The 22,032-nt window shown below is 42.9% G+C and overlaps 1 protein-coding gene across 1 annotated transcript in view; it reads right to left on the bottom strand.

Annotated features, from left to right (window-relative positions):
- Window positions 1-22,032, bottom strand: part of mapk8ip3 (mitogen-activated protein kinase 8 interacting protein 3) — a 42,181-nt gene that overhangs the window by 5,588 nt on the left and 14,561 nt on the right. The window contains exons 9-30 of the mRNA XM_030057132.1: window positions 21,443-21,545; window positions 21,210-21,328; window positions 19,665-19,676; window positions 19,120-19,137; window positions 16,528-16,585; window positions 15,621-15,773; window positions 12,549-12,606; window positions 11,297-11,448; window positions 10,693-10,749; window positions 10,229-10,399; window positions 8,937-9,096; window positions 7,552-7,602; window positions 5,969-6,058; window positions 4,727-4,882; window positions 4,179-4,344; window positions 2,946-3,143; window positions 2,627-2,810; window positions 2,386-2,508; window positions 1,204-1,284; window positions 1,014-1,081; window positions 486-634; window positions 198-369 (exon numbers count right to left, since the gene is read on the bottom strand). Coding sequence (XP_029912992.1) covers window positions 198-369; window positions 486-634; window positions 1,014-1,081; window positions 1,204-1,284; window positions 2,386-2,508; window positions 2,627-2,810; window positions 2,946-3,143; window positions 4,179-4,344; window positions 4,727-4,882; window positions 5,969-6,058; window positions 7,552-7,602; window positions 8,937-9,096; window positions 10,229-10,399; window positions 10,693-10,749; window positions 11,297-11,448; window positions 12,549-12,606; window positions 15,621-15,773; window positions 16,528-16,585; window positions 19,120-19,137; window positions 19,665-19,676; window positions 21,210-21,328; window positions 21,443-21,545 — 2,499 coding nt within the window. The remainder of the gene's footprint in view (window positions 1-197; window positions 370-485; window positions 635-1,013; window positions 1,082-1,203; window positions 1,285-2,385; window positions 2,509-2,626; window positions 2,811-2,945; window positions 3,144-4,178; window positions 4,345-4,726; window positions 4,883-5,968; window positions 6,059-7,551; window positions 7,603-8,936; window positions 9,097-10,228; window positions 10,400-10,692; window positions 10,750-11,296; window positions 11,449-12,548; window positions 12,607-15,620; window positions 15,774-16,527; window positions 16,586-19,119; window positions 19,138-19,664; window positions 19,677-21,209; window positions 21,329-21,442; window positions 21,546-22,032) is intronic.

The following is a 22,032-nucleotide window of genomic DNA, read 5'->3' as shown; positions in this document are numbered from 1 at the left end:
TGACAGGATTCTTATAAACTGAAGTGCACCTGGACACTGAAGACGCCACATGTTAATGCAACTAGAGAACAGCTGATACGAGAGAGGGGCATCCTTCAGATTCTGTGGCAGTAACAGATTAGTAGCAAACAAATTTTCCAAAGAAAAAGCTGTATCCTAAATAGTTTTCTAAGGATTTCACTGCAGGCGCATCTCACCGAGCATCTTGCTGACGTAGGGCTCAATGTCCACGTCCTGGAGATGCTGGTGTGTGAGCGCGTGGTAGAGACGCAGGGTGGAGTCCAGCCGGATGGACACCCACACGCCATCGCCGATCCACGCCAGCTGTCGCACCTGGCTCTCCCTGCGGGGGTGGGCGTCGAATGACTTCTGCACAGCGGGGACAGGAGAAAACCATTGTTACAGCAACATTAATTACTCTCGAAGGACGTTTGTGAGCGAAAAAAGCTGTAATGTGAGAGACACCGGATGGAGGATGAACCCACTTCGATCTGCATGCTCTTGGGCTGGATGACGTGGATCTTGTTCTTGTAGCCGCACCACACCTTGTCGTGGACCACCGCCATGCAGCGGATGGAGTGATGTGGCCGACCAAGATCCATCAAGTGGTAGTTGGACAGATCCCACTGGCCATCTGCTGACCAAAACACACACACACACACACACACATGCACAGGAAAGCTAAGCAAAACTACATGAATAATTATCGACAGCTATATGTCTGCAGACTGGTCCACTTTCACACCATCTGAAGCATTTCACAGAGCTGACTACTGTCAACTCAAATTTTCATGTTCTAGTTTTGGTTGAAGGATTACAACCTGTCTCAAAAATGCAATGGTGGTCAAACGAAGAGCGCAGAGATTTGTTTTAGTTCTGCAAAGTTGATATGATTTATTTATTTATGATGACCACCAAGTCCTCGTGAGATGGTGTTAGAAACAGAAGGCCTACAGTTTTGCATTGTGCATTGTAGATCTGCAAAAAACAAGAGCATTTAAAGGACTGAGTACCCTCTGATCTGTGGAATATAGCGAGGGTCCCGTCAGCGAGGGCAACCAGCACGCGGCCCTTCACATGCCTGCAAAGAGAGAGGAGAGACACAGAGAGTTGGAGGGGCCGAAAGTCGTTCAAGTGCTTTTTGATTTGGATTCGAAAACACGCACACAGGCACAGTTCAGTGGTCCCTAAAGGTGCACTTACACCAGACTGAGCACGGAGTCCTTCAGTTTGATGGAGTGGAGACATTTCTTCCAGTTGCCAACTGCTGAGTGGACATAAAGCCTGCGGAGAAGATCGAGCCATGTTACTCCAAAAGAATATGTGAGCCTGTTGGCCACAAACACTCTCTGCATCGCTGCCACTGGCAGGAGTGAGTCCAGAATAAACTCAGAATGAACAACAGGCAAGTTCCTCAATACCGGGCCCCCACAGCTGATAAGATTTTTTTTTTTTTTTTGAAAGCTCAATTAACCCTTTGAAAAAAAAAGAAAATTGCCAAAAAGTTCCTTCCAAAAATTACTAATGAGCAAAACTAAAAGTCAGTTTTGATCAGAGTTTGAAGTAAAATCTTATAGGTCGTTTGTCGACATTGATCTACTCATGGTAAGATCAGGGGCCCCCAAATGTTTTGTTTGTTTGTTTTCCCTAGAGCACCCAAAATGTCCAGGGACGGCCGCGCTCACATGTTTTTTTGAGCTCACAGATAAAGAATTATTAATTGAAATATTATTGCAACTGCAATATAGCCAAGAGCAATATCCAAACTGCAGGAGTTTATGATAAAAGTAAAATGTAAAGTAGCATTATAAATGATAAAGATGGCCTGGTCTACAAATACTACTCTCCAGATTTAAGAAAACATCTGTTTGGTGCAAAGCATTATTATGCTATTAGAATTTTCAGTGAAAATGAAAATGATGATGCACACATTATCATTCCCATTAAAATTCTGAATCATAATGCAATCCGTCAAAATACCTGCAATATGATTTTTTCCCCCATTTCGTTCAGCCCTAGACTCAACAGTTTTTGATGTGCACCAACACTCACTGGCGGAAAGATATTCATATTGTTTACATTACAAAGTCAGATGTTAAAGGAAAGATTCTTACCAAAATAAAGTTAAACTCTCTTTTGCAAAGTGATTGCATAAGCCTTCTCTTCATCTATTCTTCAATTAAGTGCCAGTTATTAAATCAAAATGTATGAGTATATATATATATATAGTCCCTGATTACCTAAATAAAGAGGTAACAACATGATGCCATGGATCGTAACAGACATTTACATCGCCTGTGCAGTGAATAAACGATTAGTATCATTTGTTTGTGGCTGCTGTGGAGCTGCGGGTGAAGCTGTGAGGCGCTGAGCTGGACTACCCACCAGCCGTTCTGGGAGCCCAGCCACATGGTGGGGGCTACGCTGGTGAAGTTCTTGGCGTCATCGCCTGCGTCCTCCGCCTCCTGGGGCACAGATGTCTCCTCTTTGGATTGGCCTGCACTTCTGCTGGAATAGACGGGCGGATGGCACACACACAGTCAGCAGATGAAACAAAATGCAACAAAGAGACTGCACATGTTTACAAGAGTGAAGTGTTGCAGAAAGTCGCCGACGTGTCACCGACCTGTCGGCGGCATCTGCTGGGCGAGGCTGGGGATCGGTGAAGACGTGTTCAGTGAAGGGCCCCGGGGGTCCTGATCCCCCCTGTGTGTGGCTGGCTGCTGGCTCGGGCACCTCGGTGGCCTCGGTGGCCTCCTCGGCTGACTGGGCGGGGTGAAGCTTCCCGTTCATGGGGGGAGCGACGGGGGCTGAGGTACAGTGACGTTGAGATAAACATCAGGCTGTTAGCGCTGCCACCGTTCTCATGGGACAACATGATCCATCTATTGTGTCGCGTTGTGTCCTCATACACTCAAGGAGCATGTGGGCTTTGCATTTCTCACCTTGTCCTTTGTCCAGTATGGGGGTGTCGGTGCGTGAGGAGCAGTTGCTGCGTGCCACGCTGCAGTTGGTGGCACAGCCGACGAGGGTGATGCCAGCCAACATGCCCTCCATGCCGCCAGCTTCCTCTCCGCCCCCAGTTCCTCCATCACCTGGATCCAGCACAATCTCCCCTGCAGGATAGTCGCTCTCACTGGCAGCTGGATACAGACACACACACAAGTGTGTTGGTAAAATTCCAAAGAAAAAAGCAGGCATTTTATTTTAATCACTCAATTTATTTGATCTTATTCTATTTCTGTGTTGTTTCACAGTAACATTTTGTAAGTGCTCATTATTGCTGAGCTCTTGCCCTGTTGCTCCATTATTTTATTGCTGAGCATTGTAAGTGCTCAGCAGTGGAATGAGTTCTGGAAAGCAAGAACATTACGTTTTAGTTAACAGCACACACAGGAGCAATATTTTTTAATTTTACATGGCTGTAGATATACAGACTGGTAACTGGCAATTAAAAAAGGAGTGAATGAATGATAACCATTTAACATTTACGTTAGCTGCAAAAAGTCACATCCTTCAAGAGGTCATACATGGACAAACTGTTTTGCTACACTGGGACTTCAGTGTCATGATGAAACAGGATTTTGAAAGCGTCTTATTTCCATAATTAGATGTATTTCCTGTTGAAACAGGATAATGTGGCAGGACATAACACATGGGCATCTTCAAAAGTCTAACTTGGTGATCAGTTACAGAAAGAAAGGTAGTTTTATTTGATGGGAATGGGACTTATTTAAAAATGTGATACTTTCAGTAGTTAAAATGGAACGTATAAAATTAGCAGTTTCCCCGCCGGTCACTTGAGTGTTTTCTTTTGAAAAAAATCAACAAGACCAACTTGATTTTTTTTTTACATGGCTAGATTATCAACTAGTATACAAGTTACAAGCCAGTGTGCAAGCAGGCAGGGGGGTGGGGCGGGGACTATGTGCATACACATAGATGCATGCATACCTAATTAGGGCAAAGTGTAGATGTAGTTATGTTTAAGCTTTTTTTCACACCATATGGTAATGTAATATGATGGACAGAGATGATTTTTTTAGGGATTTAATAAATGGTTGAAGGGTGACTTTAAATTCAGAAAATTCTTTGGTAAGTATTGTTTAAAAGGTGAGTATTGTGGCAAGGAAAACAAGTTGAAAAGGCCATTTTTCATTTGGGTGATGAAGTGTTACCTGGCACACTGGAGATGCAGAGCACGTGGGCATTACAGACGTTGAACTGGTCGACCAGCGAGCCTGGCTGGTTGGCATCAATGATGACCACCTTGCTGGCCGAGTGGGTGCTGGTGAGGATCCACACACGACTGCTCATGGTGTCTGTTTCCTGCAGCTCCTTCGACTGGGCGGGGACAGACGACAGGGCTTTAACACAAACAGCTGAGAGGTGTAGTTCAACTGAGGAATGACAGCGTTCACCGCGTTTGATCGTTTCACGCCTAACATTCATTCCAGTTGGAGTGCACTGCTGTGAATGATCATTTCATTATTATATCCTTATATTCGACTTAGCATAAGCCTGTTGAAAAGAGATTTCAGGCCTTTACATCAAGGTAACTGTACCAAAACTCCTATCTGGAGCAATGTACAACATATGAATGAACAGGAGTTTGATGTTTTGCGTAATGACCTTCAGTGAAAATCTAAATCTATAGATGTCACGTGCCATACTGTCTAAAAATGGAGGTGATAATCTGTTAGAGAGTCGTGTCTTGCCGCTGTACCTTCCTCTTCTCCGGGGAGCTGTGGTTGCTCTTGGTGTCGTTTCCCTCCTCCTCCGTGTTCAGGGGGTCAGTGCTGCTGGACACTGCCTTTGGTGCTGCTGGCTCCTGGCTGCAGGCCCTCCATCCTGTCAGGTCCACTCCCGCTGCACACCACAGCTGCAAGCATGCACGCACACACACACACAGACACACACAGACACACACAAATGAGTTGTAATCGCTCCTGCAACCTTCCTGATCCAAACTCATCAGGCAAATGATTAGACGACTGAAATCCAAGATGCTGGAAATAATACGATTTAAATGCACTGACTTCAGCTTGCAGCAAAATATGTTTGCAAGCACAGTAGATCTCACACAAGGAGATATCTCCAGTGCACAGTAAAATATCAATGGACAACTATAGATAATAACTGACACCAAACTTGTAGTATCTCTTCGGCAATTTTATGTTTATCATCTGTACTTTTAGCTTGTTACTCAATAAGAAGCATCATTTACTGCCACACTGTGCATTTGCAAAACAGGGAAAGTTGTTTTTCACCTGCTTTGCTGACACACCATGCTTTCACTACCTTTCACAAGATCTGACATTAGCTGTACCGAGTGCTAAGTTTGCTGGCAGTGCACTTCATTAGCTGGGTGAATTTAAATTGTGATTGCGGCATTGCAACTGGTATTTGAAAAGAAATTTGTCTGTGACACCACAGGAGAAAGTTTGCCGATTGGCTGGTGAAATTTAAATTAAGCAGCTCCCTTGCTGACTCAGGGTTGTAGGACATGTGAGAAAAAATATACTAGGCATGAAACGGGCTCAACATGATAAGGCTGATATTGGAAGAAATATTTGTGTAGTGTGAAGTGTAGTGTGGTCTGGAAAACTCTCTGGGCATCTCCATATTATTTCTCTTGGCTGAAATTCACTGATATTTTTTAACATATTCCATTATAGGCTACAGGCTAATTATTAGGCTAAAATCTTTTGATAACAAGGACCCTGGTTATTCAAACTTGTGACCTTGTGAGCAATGCGACGCTATTGCCAGGAATATTTTTGTGACACTAAAACTAACTTTAATATATTGTAATTCTGATATCTGGCTGGTCATTAGCAACAGCGATATTTGAGTCAACATTGGCCTTTCTCAAGAAAAAATACAGGCCTTTTTCTTCAGAACAGATGTTATCATTTAAGGATAATGAAACAATTCAACAAAGAAAACTTCCCCCAGAGCGTCTCACCTTCCTGTTGGGGTCCTTCTCTACCAGGGGGCGACAGTACACAGGGACAGGAACATTCTTCATGCGGTTGTCCTCTTTCTCATTGGTTGTCTAAAAGCAGACATGGGCCACGGGGTCAGAAGACAAGCAAATCCATAAATTCCTGCCACCCTAAAACACCTCCAGGGCTTTTGGCCAGAAATGAAAACAAAGATCATTCAGTCAAGCCATCCATCTCCCCATCGTGTGGTCAGGGTGAACTAGTGGTCAGTAACAGGCATTCTAAACAGAGGCTGGTTTCAGATTATACCGTGTGTATGTACGTACATGTACATAAAGGACAGGCATTAAAGGAAAATTCCACCCATGGTCATTTCAACACTGTTATACAACATCAATCTGCCATTTTCAGTGCATTCCTGGAGTTATTTTGTGATGAAGTGCGGCAAATCACTTTTTGTTACACTGATTCCTCATATCATGTCTCGATTTCAGTTTAGGAAGTGTTTTTTTTCCCAGAATGCCCTTTGACAACTTCTGCAGTGTGTTTTTGCACTTGTTACAATCAGGTGTGGGTGCAAAAATCAAAAGTGAAAGCAATAATAAGAGCAAGAGAGCTAGACTTTTTTCTGCGTGGGGAAAAGTGAGTCATGCCCTATGTTGAAAAAGCGACATGTCTTTTGTCTATTAAAGCTACTGTTGGTGTAAAAAATGGTATCTGTGCCTCTTCCACAAAGGATTTCTCTATGGCTGTTGAACTTCAGCGCAAAAAGTTCAATGTACCTTTACTCTGATTCTGAGATACTGACAACAAAACCTGCTAGTGATTATTTAGATTGTTGTAAAAATTTACACTTTAAACTTTATTGTGTTATGTTCAGCCAGTTACCTGCTGGAATGAGGAAAACACTATCAAAAAAATACAACTATCAAAACAAAACGAATCCAGAAATGCAAAAACTGCATCGCTAAGAGCTGTTTTTTTTTTTGTTTGTTTGTGTTTTCCATGTTTTGGGGTGGAATTTTCCTTTAAATACACAGACAGTACTAAAATGAAAGCAGGGGCTGGATGACACCCCTGTGTCAAGCAGGGCAGGTTGAGACAGACAGAGGTTAAAGGTTAAAAGGCTGCAGAGACGCTGGCAGCGGGATCATCTGCTGTCAGCTCCATGAACACAGGAGTTTATTACAGAGCGGTACTCAAGTCTACAAGGTGTGTGTATGCACGTGTGTATCTGTACCACTGTGTGCATGCATACACACACACACGTGTCTGAATCGAACAAAACGCAATGATGCTGATTCACATCATGCCACAAGCAAATTTCCCCTCAACCTTCATGCATTTTTTCCACGTAGTATTTCAAGGCAGGATTGTACAACTGGATTATGCCACATGTGGTGACATATTTATACAGAATGCTCCTTTTTGTGAAAGGCCGCACAGAGCTCCACATGAGGTTGTCTCTGCCTCTGTTTGCAGTGTAATAAACATGTTGTTATTGTGTGGATTCATCTGCTACCTATGGGCAGGGCTCTGGGGGGAAGGTTAGAGGCGGGTAAGCCGGTGAGGTGCATGCTGGCACTCTGTCGGTCTCACTTGCCTGTTGCCTCTTCAGCGGGCCGTCCTGAGCGCTGTCCGTCTGACCTCCAGTCTGTGGGAGACCAGAGTTAGAGCCACCTGCCTACCAACACGCTCCGCCCTCTGGCCTTCAGGCTGCACAGGGCCAACCCCACAGCGTGCCAGCCACAGATCGAGGCGCACTTTGATGCTATGAGGATGGTGCTCATGCTTGAAATGTTTACAAAAACTGAGGCTTGAGATTCAGGTGTCTGCTTTAATTCAAAAAAGATTTGCGTAAACTATGAGATGTTCCTTTAATCTGAGCCTTTAAAGAAGTTATCTGACAGGGAGGGATGGATATGTTTTATTCAGACTCTGCACACCTGCCCACTGACGTACCTGCCGTAAGATCAGTCTTTTTCATTCTTCACAACATTAAAGGAATACTGGAGTGTTTTGGGCAAAATAACCCTTTTCTTACCCAGACTGACACAAGATGTTTGATACCATTTTCAACTCTGTACATCCAGCGGTTTGGGTCACGTGGGTAGCATTTGATGTTAGCTTAGCATACTCACTTTAAGTCTATGGGAGTCATTAGCCTAGCTTTGTGAGATTTATGTAAGTGAAAAAACAAACTTCAGAGCTGTCTTATGTCTCACAATGTATCGTGTATTTTAGGGACAAGTCTTGGAATTGAAAAAAAAAAAACAAACAAACAAAAAAACAAACAAGAGACATTTTAGGAGAAGTTAATTTGTCTTGGATCTTCTTATGCCTTCAGCGGTGAGCAGATCACTGCGATAGATGGAGGGATAAATGTGTTCGGCCGTTACAATCCCATCATCTGACTTCTCCTGAAACAACTCTCATTTTAAAAAAAAAAAATTCCAACTGAACTTCCGGATGTACCGAGGGGGAAATGGTATCAAACATCTTGTCTAAGTCTGGGAGAGTCGGAAAACGTGGATTTTCCCCAAAACATTGGAGTATTCCTTTAACAGTAATTAAAATTGAATTGTTCAAAACATCACATCACATGCCTCATTTAAGAAGCAGCAACCAATGAATGACGATGGCTTATTACTGCCACTATATCATATGTGAGAATAAACCTGAAAACAACATTTTCATTTCCCTGGGAGGATGGCTATGTCAGTGAAATGGCCACTGAATTATTTTTAAGTTGTTTGTTGTGTTTGCATGTTGTTCCTCTACAGATAGTGTAGTCGAGTTTTTCAGGGCCTTTGTTCATCGAGCATCTCAAGAGCAGTGCTGTTGAGCTGAGAATCGCTGATTAAACGCCTCACGGCATCAAAACTCCAAACTGCCCTGAGACACTTTGTAAAGACCAACTTCTGTCAGATGTGAAAGCAGGGTTGATCATGTGGATTGTATGCATGTGTGTGTGTGGGAGGGGTGTACCTGCTTGAAGCGAGACGGCACGCTCCAGCCGCAGGCCTGCATGATGCCGTCATCGCGGCGCATGTGCTCACGGACCTGCCGGTACTGTTCGCGCCGCTGCTCTCGGCGGGCCGACAGTGCCGAGTCACTGAGGAGAGACGCAACACCGTTACTGGCCAGTCTGGAAGCCACAGGACGGAAGGAAGGGAGGGAAGAGAGAAAAAGCAAAGCGTTAGCAGCCTGGCCAGCCAGCAGCAAGAGTCAGAGAGAGAGAAAGAGAGAGAGAGAGAGAGAGATGAGGAGAAAGAGAGAGAAGAAGCAGTAGCAGTGGTTAGTAGCAAGTGTAGTCTGGCACAACAGTGGGGCAGCTAAGCTTTGCTGTAGCTGAAGCCAAGCAGCGGCATTCATCATGCTAAGCTGAAGAGCAACAAATATTGTATTATATTATATTAATAAGGAGATTTCTTTGTATGTTTAGCATTAGTGGAACTAAAACCTCTAGTCTGTGCAGGGTTTGAAGAGAAATTTGCTGGAGGGGGCACAATTAGACACAGTTTGTGTGTGTTTGTGAATGATTGTGTGCTGTGTGAGTGTGTGAGTGTGAATAATGTGTCTGTGACCTATATTTCCAGTAAGTACAGTATGAATGTGTGTCAATGAAAGCGGAGATCGCTTACAAGCACAGACACTTTGGTGTGAAATGCACTTTCCAGTTCAAAGTGTGCCGTGCAATCACATTTTACCGTACAAATCAGGGAACGAAGTCAACAGAAACGAGTCAGCGTGCCAGAGGTCATGTTCCCCTTTTATCACCAGAGCATCCTGCTGCGTCGTACAACACGCAATCATTCTGCAGCCACAGAGCCCTTTTCATGCCCTGCCATCAAAGCGATTGTACTACTTTACAATGAGGCTACCCTTTCCACGGATTTATGAATGGTTTAGAATTAGGTTATTAATTAGGTTGTGAATCATTAATAAACAATTCAAAACAAGCAATAACTCAGATTTCACACACTGATGCAGGCTCACTATTGTGTTGTTTTGGATGATCAATTCATCCAAAACAACAACAGCAGTCAAAAGTTAAATCTGTGCTCAGTAATTCTGTCCGTCCTCTCATGGATCAGTGTGGCCGCCCTCTCACGTGTGAATTTAAACAGAGGCATTGTAAGCTGGCACAAGCAAGCAGCCGAGCCTTGGGGCAAAGTGGAGGGGAAGGGGGGGCAGACAGGTCAGGAGGTGAAGCAGGCAGAGACAGACAGACAGAGAGACAGACAGACAGAGAGGAAGTGGCTGCTGCTGCTGCTCACTCTTCAGGGAAGAACTCCAGCGTGCGATTGGAGGTGGAGATCTGGCACATGGTGTGGCTGCGTCGCTGGGGGAAACCGGCCGGCGAGGGCGACTTGTAGTGGATGTTGACGCTGTAGTAGGGCCGCTTGACCGGTGGAGGGCTGGACGATGAGCTGAAGAGACGGGCGAAGCTGAAAGACAGATGGACAAAGAGAGGGACAGGGAGAGAGAGATTTTGACGTTTGTACTTTTTAACACCAATTTCAGTAACAGCTTTTCTTTGTTGGTTTACTTTGAAGATATTTGAGTATGATTCTATCTGACTTTTCCTGCTTTTACCCAGGTAAATAATTTGCATGCTGCTGCCAGGACTCTTAATAAATGTAAAAAAAAAATCACTGGCAAAATAAACATTTGAGATTATCTAACATGTCATGAGACGACCAAGCCTACAACGATACGTTTGATAAAAGCAGAAACTCACAACTGCCAGATGGTGGACTTCTTTTTCTCCTGAATCGGCGGACTCTCTCGGGACGCCCTGAGAGGAAAGAGAGGAGTGTCAGAATGAGGAAAAAGGAGGAAGCCACTGAGAAGGGCTGAACGAGAAGATCAGGAAGACATGACGCTTAACCTAAACAGATCTGTGCAGTTCTCTTGTGGTTCAATGATTTCTCACCACATTTGCCAACATCTCAGTTTATGTCTATAAATTTCCTATATGAACTAGAGTGCGGATCGGGCCGCATATTTTTGTCCAAACCCGACCTAAGCCTGAGATTTTGCTGGTCCTCCATCGCTAAATTACATTTACCACCTGAAAAAGCCTACGTGTTGCCTTCAGTGTCATCATGTAAACTCAGAACACGTTAACGTTGCCCAGAACAGACAGTAGGTCCATCATTTTTTTGGAGACATAACGCCAGTGTGAGCGAACCAAATGCGATCCGATCCAAGGTGGTAGCAGTTTTACAGATTGGATTCTCAGTTTTTTTGCAGATATTAAAGCATGACCTTCATATAACTTTCAGTACACAGCGTTTTGGAAACTCTCACTGAGCTCAACAAACGGCATCTTCTGGGTTTACCTGATCATCTCTGTCCACCGCACGGCTTCCTGCAGCTCCATCAGTCTCTCTTTGTACTGGTTCCTCTCCATGAGCACGCGGGCCATCTCCACCCGGGTGAACCGCCGCCGCTGGGTCATGGTCATGTCCCCGTCCTGCATGGGAGACGAATACTGTGCAAAGGAGCACACAGTGCCGCTCTTAATATACAAGCCGCTGGTTACATACACCCTTCAAAGTAGGCACCCACAGTGTATACACAGTATTTACACTTTGGTTGCACTTTCTTTTGATAGTCCCCTATAGATGTCAGGGGAATGTCAAAGGCAATAAATTATATTTCAACAACATATTGGCATCTGTATTGGCATTCTGTCCTAGTTGTGACATTATTGCTGGATGCCCACTGTGTTATTATGAACCCACAAGCATTTTTGGAAAGATACACCCCCTTGGTCAAGGTTAGGGTTAAAGTCCAGATGAAATGGCCTTTTGAGAATGGTGATGTATGTCTGAGTGAAACAGGATAGACAGGCGGGAGATAACATTGGGAGAAATTTGTTCTGAATGTTGAAAAGTGGGTGTGAATCTTAGCTCTGAGACTGATTGACAGGTAGATGTCATTTTATTACTGGTTGAAACCGGTTGGTCCAGATTTATGTAAGCATATGTCTTATTTTGTATTACAGGAAGAAAAAATTGCTGTTTTTGATAAACAAATGCCAAAATATATATATTTTGTATTTAATTAAATAATATATCCTGTTGTTGCAGCCCCTTTTGCACCATCCACATCTCAGTTTTCTCAAAGTTTAAAAATGCTCCTCTAAAAACCCTTCACATCTCATTATCTCCACCTCCTCCTTTACAAATCAGTAAGGGAAATCAATAACAGATAATGGCTTTGACCTGGATTCCACTCAGTGGTGCACTTGGTGAAAAGAGTGCAAAGTGTCCTTGACAGTTTGTGCAATTAGTGTGTGTCATAATCCACAGAGAACCGTCCAACACTGACAAGACTTTTCTCACACTGTCCGGTTCACTCAGTTTGGAGCTGTACCTTAAAACGACACCGCAGATTAGGAGGAGGGACAAATTCTTCTTTCTCATTTCTGGTTATGAGAGACACAAGTGAATGCTCTAGTGAACGCTAGTATTGTGCTGAAATCAATGCAGCTTCTGAGACAGTTTATCGGACAAAACTCTATGTATGTGTGTGTGTGTGTGTGTGTGTAGGACCAGTGATGCAGGCAGGTACGGCGGTTTAACTCACATCGTCACCTCCTTCATCCTTGGAGTCCTGAGATGCTCCGAGGGCCTCGGCTCTTAACCTGCGGGACAAAAGCGACAATTAAAATTCTGTGCTGCTCGACAGGCCATCAACCCTCTGAAACCGGGACTGAACGCAGCCTCATAAATATTTAACCATTTGAAACCTGAGCAAATTGGCTTGATTTATCTTTAAAACATGGGGAAAAAGGCAATGAGCAACTCAGCAGCAAAATGACCAAACAAGAGAGAGAGAGAGAGAGAGAGAGAGAGAGAGAGAGAGAATTATTAGAAAATAATCAAAAAACTAAGGGAAAAATGTCCAGAAAACTGTATTTATAATTCTAAGACTTATTTTAATTAGATATTTAAAATTAGGTTATGTTCTTGCTCATTTCTGGGTCATTTCTTGTGAAGTGGCTCATTGCCTTTTTCTCATTTTTTTGAAAGAAATCAAATGAATCTGCTCGGGTTTCAACGGGTTAATCAAGCCAGGAAAGTCGGTACTCCCATTAAACCCATTTTTGTTGAGATCGACAGTGAGTAGAGAAATTATTGGGTGACATTTTGTGGGATAAAATAAGCCTAAAGGTAAGTGTAGGGTCGATAAAGAGGCAGCGGAAACATGGTTGCTGAGTCATCTGGAGGCGTTTTGGGTCTAATTGGACATAAAACACTTTCTGTGACTTGATACCCCCAAACACACACCTGCTCTCATCCTGCTCTCCTTGTCCTCTAACACCCAAACCAGGTTTCCATCCCGCCACAGGGGTACTTACACTGTCTGTATTGTTAAGTGTTTAATGTAAGCAGCCATTCCACTCTCTTTCATAGGATACAACACAGACATTATTGAGTTGTCTGACCCTCAACACTGACTTTCAATTGACCTCCCAACAAATTAATTTCCATCAAATACCTCCAAAGAATCTCTGATTTTAAAACGGTCCTGCGTCATAGTTACCAATGCCTCCAAATTATACACTATATTACCAAAAGTATTCGCTCACCTGCCTTTACTCATACTATGAACTGAAGTGCCATCCCATTCCTAACCCATAGAGTTCAATATGATGTCGGTCCACCTTTTGCAGCTATTACAGCTTCAACTCTTCTGGGAAGACTGTCCACAAGGTTGAGGAGAGTGTTTATAGGAATTTTTGACCATTCTTCCAAAAGCGCATTGGTGAGGTCACACACTGATGTTGGTCGAGAAGGCCTGGCTCTCAGTCTCCGCTCTAATTCATCCCAAAGGTGTTCTATCGGGTTCAGGTCAGGACTCTGTGCAGGCCAGTCAAGTTCATCCACACCAGACTCTGTCATCCATGTCTTAATGGACCTTGCTTTGTGCACTGGTGCACAGTCATGTTGGAAGAGGAAGGGGCCCGCTCCAAACTGTTCCCACAAGGTTGGGAGCATGGAATTGTCCAAAATGTTTTGGTATCCTGAAGCATTCAAAGTTCCTTTCACTGGAACTAAGGGGCCAAGCCCAGCTCCTGAAAAACAACCCCACACCATAATTCCTCCTCCACCAAATTTCACAGTCAGCACAATGCAGTCTGAAATGTACCGTTCTCCTGGCAACCTCCAAACCCAGACTCGTCCATCAGATTGGCAGATGGAAAAGCGTGATTCATCACTCCAGAGAACGCGTCTCCACTGCTCTAGAGGCCAGTGGCGGCGTGCTTTACACCATTGCATCCGACGCTTTGCATTGCACTTGGTGATGTGTGGCTTAGCTGCAGCTGCTCGGCCATGGAAACCCATTCCATGAAGCTCTCTGCGTACTGTACTTGGGCTAATCTGAAGGTCACATGAAGTTTGTAGCTCTGTAGCAATTGACTGTGCAGAAAGTCGGCGACCTCTTTGCACTATGCGCTTCAGCATCCGCTGACCCCTCTCCGTCACTTTACGTGGCCTACCACTTCGTGGCTGAGTTGCTGTTGTTCCCAAACGCTTCCATTTTGTTATAATAGAGCTGACAGTTGACTGTGGAATATTTAGGAGCGAGGAAATTTCACAACTGGATTTGTTGCACAGGTGGCATCCTATGACAGTTCCACGCTAGAATTCACTGAGCTCCTGAGAGCGGCCCATTCTTTCACAAATGTCTTGTTTCACAGTCTGCATGCCTGAGTGCTTGATTTTATACACCTGTGGCCAGGCCAAGTGATTAGGACACCTGATTCTGATCATTTGAATGGGTGAGCGAATACTTTTGGTAATATAGTGTATCTAAAACACTCTTTTAAGATTTATTCTTAAGTATAATGTTGTCTTGTTGAAGTGACTTTTGCTATTTCTAAGTTGGCCACATGTGTCAGAAGGTCCCTGCATGAGATTTAAGTGCAGGCAACACAATCCTCTCACAATGCAAGCAACTTCCTCACCACCAACCTTCAACCTTCAACAAGAACAAGCTGTCGTGCTGAAAAATATCTATGACGAGAGGGCAGATCTCTACCAGGCGTATCTCCCAGTATCTTGCAGTCACTGCTTGGACTCAGGTGACAAACCAACCATATTTTTGCCAACCAGGAGAAGGGGAAACATGGAGGTACTATCTGCATATCTTCCCTTCTCCAGTGCTCAGAAAAAAAGGGCTAAGGAGTTAGTACCCAAAGACACACATTACCAAACACAAGATCTGCTCCGGGTTACTGCCTGGTGGGGATAAAAACTGACATGAAAACAAATGACACTGGTAAACTTTTTTTTTTTTTTTTTTTTTTACGAGATGATGAAAAAGCTAACAGTTAGAGGCAATAACAGGAAACTCAGAGATTTGTTTACCACCTCACCACTGCCTGAAGTCTGAAGGATCAAGACAGAAACTACACATCTGGACCTCCATCCTCATCTTCAACATTGACATATTAGCTCCCTACAATCCCGACTTTCCTCCATCTTCCTCTCACAGGAAGACAGAGGGAGTATGTGGGAATAAGATCATTTCTGAGACTACTGCCACACTCCTGTAGTAATCATGCAGTAATCTTTTTCACCATCCCACTCAAGACAAAGCCGTCCAAATTTTTTAAAAACTCATTTCAGAATAATAAATCAGACGTGTCACCTCTTGAGCTCCTCCTCCAGCTCCTTGACTCTGGAGTCCACCTTGTTCTTGGACTGCCGCACCGCCTCCAGCTCCTCCCTCAGCACCTCCTGCTCCCCCGACAGCTCATCCACTTTGGCAATAAGGTCGTTCTTCACTATGTTCAGAGCATTTCTGTCCAGGACACAGGAGGACAAGGAGATCAGCATAAATGCTGGAGAGCTACAAGTTTAACAGAAATCCTGACTAATTTAATCTCATATTCAGTCTTGAAACAAGTTGGTGTTGGAGCTTATATAATCCCACTGGTAGACTTTTTCTCTTGTTTTAAGAAAAACACAATTTTATCACTGAATATTAGTCTAAATAACTCATTAACATGCATTTTTTTTTTTACAGATCTTTTGCATTATTCAATTCAAAGTAGAGGTTGGAGAGACTCGGGGAGAGTTCCTGGACCATTTGTTGAATTTACATGGTACGAGTCACCATGACGCCACAGTGTGAGCAGACAGGATGCGCTCGCTCCACTCAGCACTTTTTAATCCGGGCCGGTTTCAGACTCTTGGATGTGATGAATAAAAAAGAGGAACACACAAACTCTCAAAATCTGTTAAAATGATTATTTAGTGCACAGCAGATGGGTACAACACCCACGGGAGCAGCCGTTTTGTTTGGGGATTTTTGTATGAGGGTGAGGATTAACACCGGATAATTTTACACACACACACACACACACACACACACACACACACACACACACACACACACACACACACACAGTCATACACACAGACACAGACACACACACACAACTGCATACATTAACATAAAACATAACATTAAACATAAATTACCCCTTGGAGAAAGGAATTGAACTGAACTGAGAAAACACACACACACACACACACACACACACAGCTCTTACTTGGTCTCTAAGAGCTGTTTGTTCTCCGTCAGCAGGTTCTCCACCTCCTTGCCCATCCCTGAAACATTCACACGTGGGTCATTGATTCTCATCATCACAAACAAAACACACAACAAACAAAAATCAGTTCTTGCTGAACTCATCGATCCGCAAGCAACAGAACGAATGAGAATTTCAGTGTTTCCTCTCTAAAATCGCTTTTCAAAAGCAACCGAAGAAAGGGTGTAATGTGGTGTGAATGATGGAAAATCTCTTCAAAAGGAAAAGGTCAACTAATTCCGTACAATGAAAATGACTGAACAGGCTGAATATTGATTTACTGTCAGGCTTTCGTGTTGAAAAGGGGTCTAAGACAGGGTGAAAAGATCAATTGTTGCATATCTGGGCAAACATTAAGTAAAAAATCAGCGAATTTAAGTCTTGAAAGGAGAGCGGTCGAGACAGCACAATCATAATGATCTTTTTCTCATAATACAACCTATACAGTACATGTTTTCACTTTTATCCACCCACAAGATCATACGTTTCTATATCGGCTGAATCCTTAACCCTGACAGTGTTAATGACATCAATTTTGTAATCACCTCTTCTATTATTGCCAAAATATTTTAACACGGGAGCATCAAGCGTGGAGCACAATAAGCTGAGCACATGCACACAAGCTTGACTGGAAGCAAACATGTGGGACAGCACGACATGGGGAGAAGAAAATAACAAGAGGGTCTTGTAAGGCAGGTGTCAATTACAAAAGGCTCGGGGGGCTTTTTTTTTTTTTTTTGTATTGTATGAAAGCCATTTTGGTCATTGGTTGATGTTAGACAAGCAAATTCCACACGTTTTGAGGAGGTGATACGTGATCGGGCTTCAGCGGCAGGGTGTATAATGACTCGCTCACTTCAGGGAACAACCTGAGCACTTTTTTCAATCAGTTTTGCCTGCAGTGCTATGGATTGCACAGTGAGGTTTCAAGAAAAAAAAAAAAAAAACTAATGTATTTAAAATGTCACTGACAAAATATGATAACAAAATGCTTCCTGTTAATCTCGAACACTGTACCAGTGCAATAACTCACATACAGAGGCTGAGTGTTTGCTACATTACAGCATAATTGTTCAAGAATTATTACCACACATCACCTGAAATTAATCTCCTAACTGTAAATCACTCATTGACATTAACCTTGTATGGCGGTGTTTATGGTTGTATTGGCCTGATGTACAGACATTACTGGCATATTAATGTATCTTTGTGCTTTGACTCTGTGTGTATTATCATTTACAGCAGTGCAACATGTCTCATGACAGTCGTGTTTTATTATAGCAGGGCAATGAGCTATTTGAATGAACAAAGTCTATGTCAAAGCCAGCTGGGCTTATTTCTAGTTTGCTTGACTAGAGCTGACATGACCAGCTGAATAAGATCTTGTTCGCGGTTGTAACATGGGAAATAATAATATTTTTAAAAATTTAAATACAAATTCACAATTTCATTCCGTATAAGTAAATAAACAAATGAATGCCAATGGAACACTGAGCTCCATTCTGAAGAGTTACATTATTCTCAGGTACTGTTTATTTGTTTGTTTTAAGTAAGCTTTGTCAAGAAATTAATATTTATGAGTGACTTCACTGCAGTTTATGCTTCCACTATCACATAGGCTTATTATTTAGCCTATTTTAAAAGTTGTTGTTGAACTTCCTTCAGAAAAGCTTTATCACTCTCAGTCCTCTTTGTCCATATAACTCTATAAAGCCTTTTTTTTTTAAATTGAACCCTTTATTTAGTCCTATAACAAAATGAAAAAAAAAAAAAGATTTTTCCAAAAATATGTTGTTACATACGGTTTTTCTGTTGTATCATATATGACAGTACTTGAAGTGCCAGTGGTATGGTCCAGGGTGAACAGGGGAAGTGTCCAAAAGTATACAACAGTATTTTGGTCAAGTATTGATTAAACTGAAACGGAATGTGTTATTTGATAACGTGTATCATATATGATACAAATGGCTTTATAGGGTTAAAGCTGAAATCTTGAGATTTCACTGATTTGCCTGAGTTCAAGGTGACCAATAGTAGTCAAACTACAGCAAAGGAGGTGGAGCAGCCAGCGTCAGCAAACCTGTAAACAGCTGCCATCCTGGCTTAAAATATTATCCTCAGACCAGCAATATGACCTTCACTAATTTTAATTTTTGTCACGAAACTGGGCCATGACATTAATGTGCACCACTGACAAATCATTAAGGCTGGCCAAAAATTATTTTCAGTGTAGTTGCATGCTTTAGGCAAGCTAGTATCCAAGTAGGCTAATAGTTAGTTAGCCAACTAGTTAGTCAGGTATGTATTACTGGAAAGTCCCAAATTACATTTTCAAAGGACATTTTAATATCCTACTTAAAGCTCACACCAATGGCAAAGTTGTCTATGGGACTCCTTAGAAGAGCTCTCTCACTAAATAAAACAATGCAGGGTGTAAAAGGGGACCAAAACATGAATATAAATCCAAACGAGGAGGCGTGTGAAGGGAAGTGAAGGCAGACGTGACACAACAAGCACGAGTGAGCCAAAAGCAAGAGCACAGCGGCGCCTTACCGAAGAAATCATCGCGGACTGGAAGCAGAAGAGAAGATAGAAGAGGAGGAGGAAGAGAAGGTGAGGAGGAGGGATACAAACCAGAGAGGAGGAAGATGACAGGGACAGGGATGAAGAGAGGAGAGAGGGTGCTGATAAGCATTTTGTCAACATGGCAACAGAGCTGTGGCCTAAGCAAATATCTAACCCTGACAGAGAGCACGTCTGCCCAGTCATTTGTGTTTATCTGGAACCCGGCCCCAGTTTGTACAGGAGTGAGATTTTAAATGAGCTAATTTAAAAAAAAAATGTTGGAAATTGGGAATATGTGATTTAAAAAAAAAAAAAAAAAAAGTATAAAAAATTCAAATGGTGTGACAAAATCGGCAATAAGGCCTAGTGCAATGTGCTGGGTTGTGATTTATAATTATTGTTTATTACTGATTATCTGCTACATGTGAATGTCTACACTGAGATATGGAGTTTGGAGGACAGAGAGGAGGAGGCAAGAGAGTAAATCAGTGTGACAGAAAGGGATACCAACCAATCCACGTTCAGATACACACCTGAGAACTCCCCTATGGGTGTGGGTGTGTCCCGCAGAAGCACATAAAGGGGAAAAACAGAAAACAAGGAAACGGGTGAGAGGTTAACAAATGGATGAGAGGGCGGGTCAAACCTCCTTGCTACTGCGGTCAAACTGATGAAACACAAAATTCAGAGAGTAAATCAGTCATTCATTTTTCATTCATTTTCCAAGCCGCTTATCCCCCAATTAGGCTCGTGGGGTGCTGGAGCCCATCCCAGCGCGGGGCACACACACAGACGCACAGACGCACACACTCACACCTCGGGGCAATTTAGTAATTTCTCCAATTCACTTGGTTCATACGTATTTGGACTGCGAGCGGAAACCCACGCAGACACGGGGAGGACATGCAAACTCCACACAGAGAGAAAACCAAACAACCAACCAAAAAAAAAAAAAAACACCCACCCACCCAATTACATAAATCAAGATAAAATCCAACACAATCCAGAGAGAATTTTAGCCGTCCATACAGAGAATGGAACAGAAATCTAGTCTAAACAATGAGTATAAAAGAAAATAAGGCCCGACAAATCAAATTAGTCACCTTAAAGAGAAGATTAATCTGCTTTGTCTGTCTAATATCTGAAACAGGCTCAATTAAATGTGGCTCTGTTTCCCCACAAAGAAAAAAAAACAACAACAACCAATAAGGGAAACACATGGATGGGCAGCTGAGGCGGGAGCAGCCATGGTGGGAGCGTGTGGATTTATAGGAGATCTGTGCAGTGAAGAGGGAATGGGAGGGGGGTTTTGGGTAGGGGTGGGGGGTGGGGGTGCAGGCATGGACTGCTGTATATTCCAGCCTGAGCCGTGCAACGTCTAAGAGTCAGAGGAGCCGGTGCGGTGGCACATTCACGCAGCCTCACATGTAGCTCTGGCCCTGCAGTAACGCAGAACAGGAAGAACAAATGCCTGCTCTGTTCGAGCTCTACCGACATGCACCCTCCCTGTGTTCTCCTTGAGTGAACACACATCTGGCTTTTCTGAATAACATCACATGTCAGCTAAGCCTACTGTGAAATCTTCATCTTCACTTTTGCAACACAAATGACAACCGGCCAGAACAGGATGAAGGACTTCTTGAGCAGTTTGCAGAGACACATACTTTATTACTAATCTACAACCAGCATCTATCCTAAAGTGACTCTGCAGTTTGGTGGATATGAATATTAAGTGATGCACCTATAAACTGGGGCGTGGATGTTGCTGAAGACCTCAGTATTGAGATATTGACGATATTTTAGGAATGACTACTGGAGCTGTCATAAGATATTTTTACACATACGAGATTTTAGATAAACGGTCATTAGTAATGTGGATATGTTGATCAAAAAATCTGTGGCAAATCATACAAACTGGATAGAATAAGCTCAGAAAGTTGCATTCCTTTATTGTAAATGCAGCTTTAAAAAGACAACACTAATGTCATATCAGGATATCACAATCCCAAAATCCAGCTGATATCTGGTCTTACATCACATTATCAATATAATATAGCAGCCAAGAGCCAAGTTTGTACCTAGAAGCTCAGCTCCTGCATCCACATCTCCGATGATGTCCGACTTGGCGTCTTTGATCTCATGGTAGAGAGAGTCGGTGTTGATGCCAAAAGCCTCGTTCACGATGCCCTGGGAGGGGCTGAAACAGACATTTTTTGCTGTATCAGACAATGGGACACTGACCAATCATAATCTGTGTGTATGACTATGTCTATGTGTGTGTGTTTTTGATGCAAGTACTTTGCAGTCGTACCTGTTTCCTCCTCCGTACACACGCGGGTCCACACACATATCCAGCTCAGGGGTAGAGTCAATGATCTCCTGAAACTCGGACCATTCATCGCTGCTACCCATACCTGCATAAAAACACACCAACAACCGCAATTTGTCATGGCGCTCACCCTGGATACTGTAATATGCACATTGTATACATCTATGCACACGTTTTTTTTGCACATTGGGTACTTAGATCTCTAGTGTCATCTTTTATTCTTTATTTTTTTATTTATTTAATCTTGTAATCTGTGGATACTGTTGAAGACTGTGAATTTCCTTCGGGATGAATAAAGTATCTATCTATCTATCTATCTATCTATCTATCTATCTATCTATCTGTCTATCTATCTAATACTGTAAACACGGTATTAATTTTAAAAAACAAAATACAAAAGTAAGCAAAATTAGGTACGGCTGCACAATAATATCGGCACATCATCGTTATGAGCCGACAAAGGCTTTAAAATTAAATATCAGAATTGGCTTGAAATGAAAATTCCTGCTGATATTGTTGTTTGTACACGTCCTTTCACATGAGCCAACGCTGTGGACAGAGATTACGTTTTG

This window comes from Myripristis murdjan, chromosome 8 (genome assembly GCF_902150065.1).
Source record: "Myripristis murdjan chromosome 8, fMyrMur1.1, whole genome shotgun sequence".
NCBI classification, from domain to species: Eukaryota; Metazoa; Chordata; class Actinopteri; order Holocentriformes; family Holocentridae; genus Myripristis; species Myripristis murdjan.
Note: the sequence above shows the minus strand (reverse complement) of the source record. Positions and strands in the feature narration are given on the sequence as shown.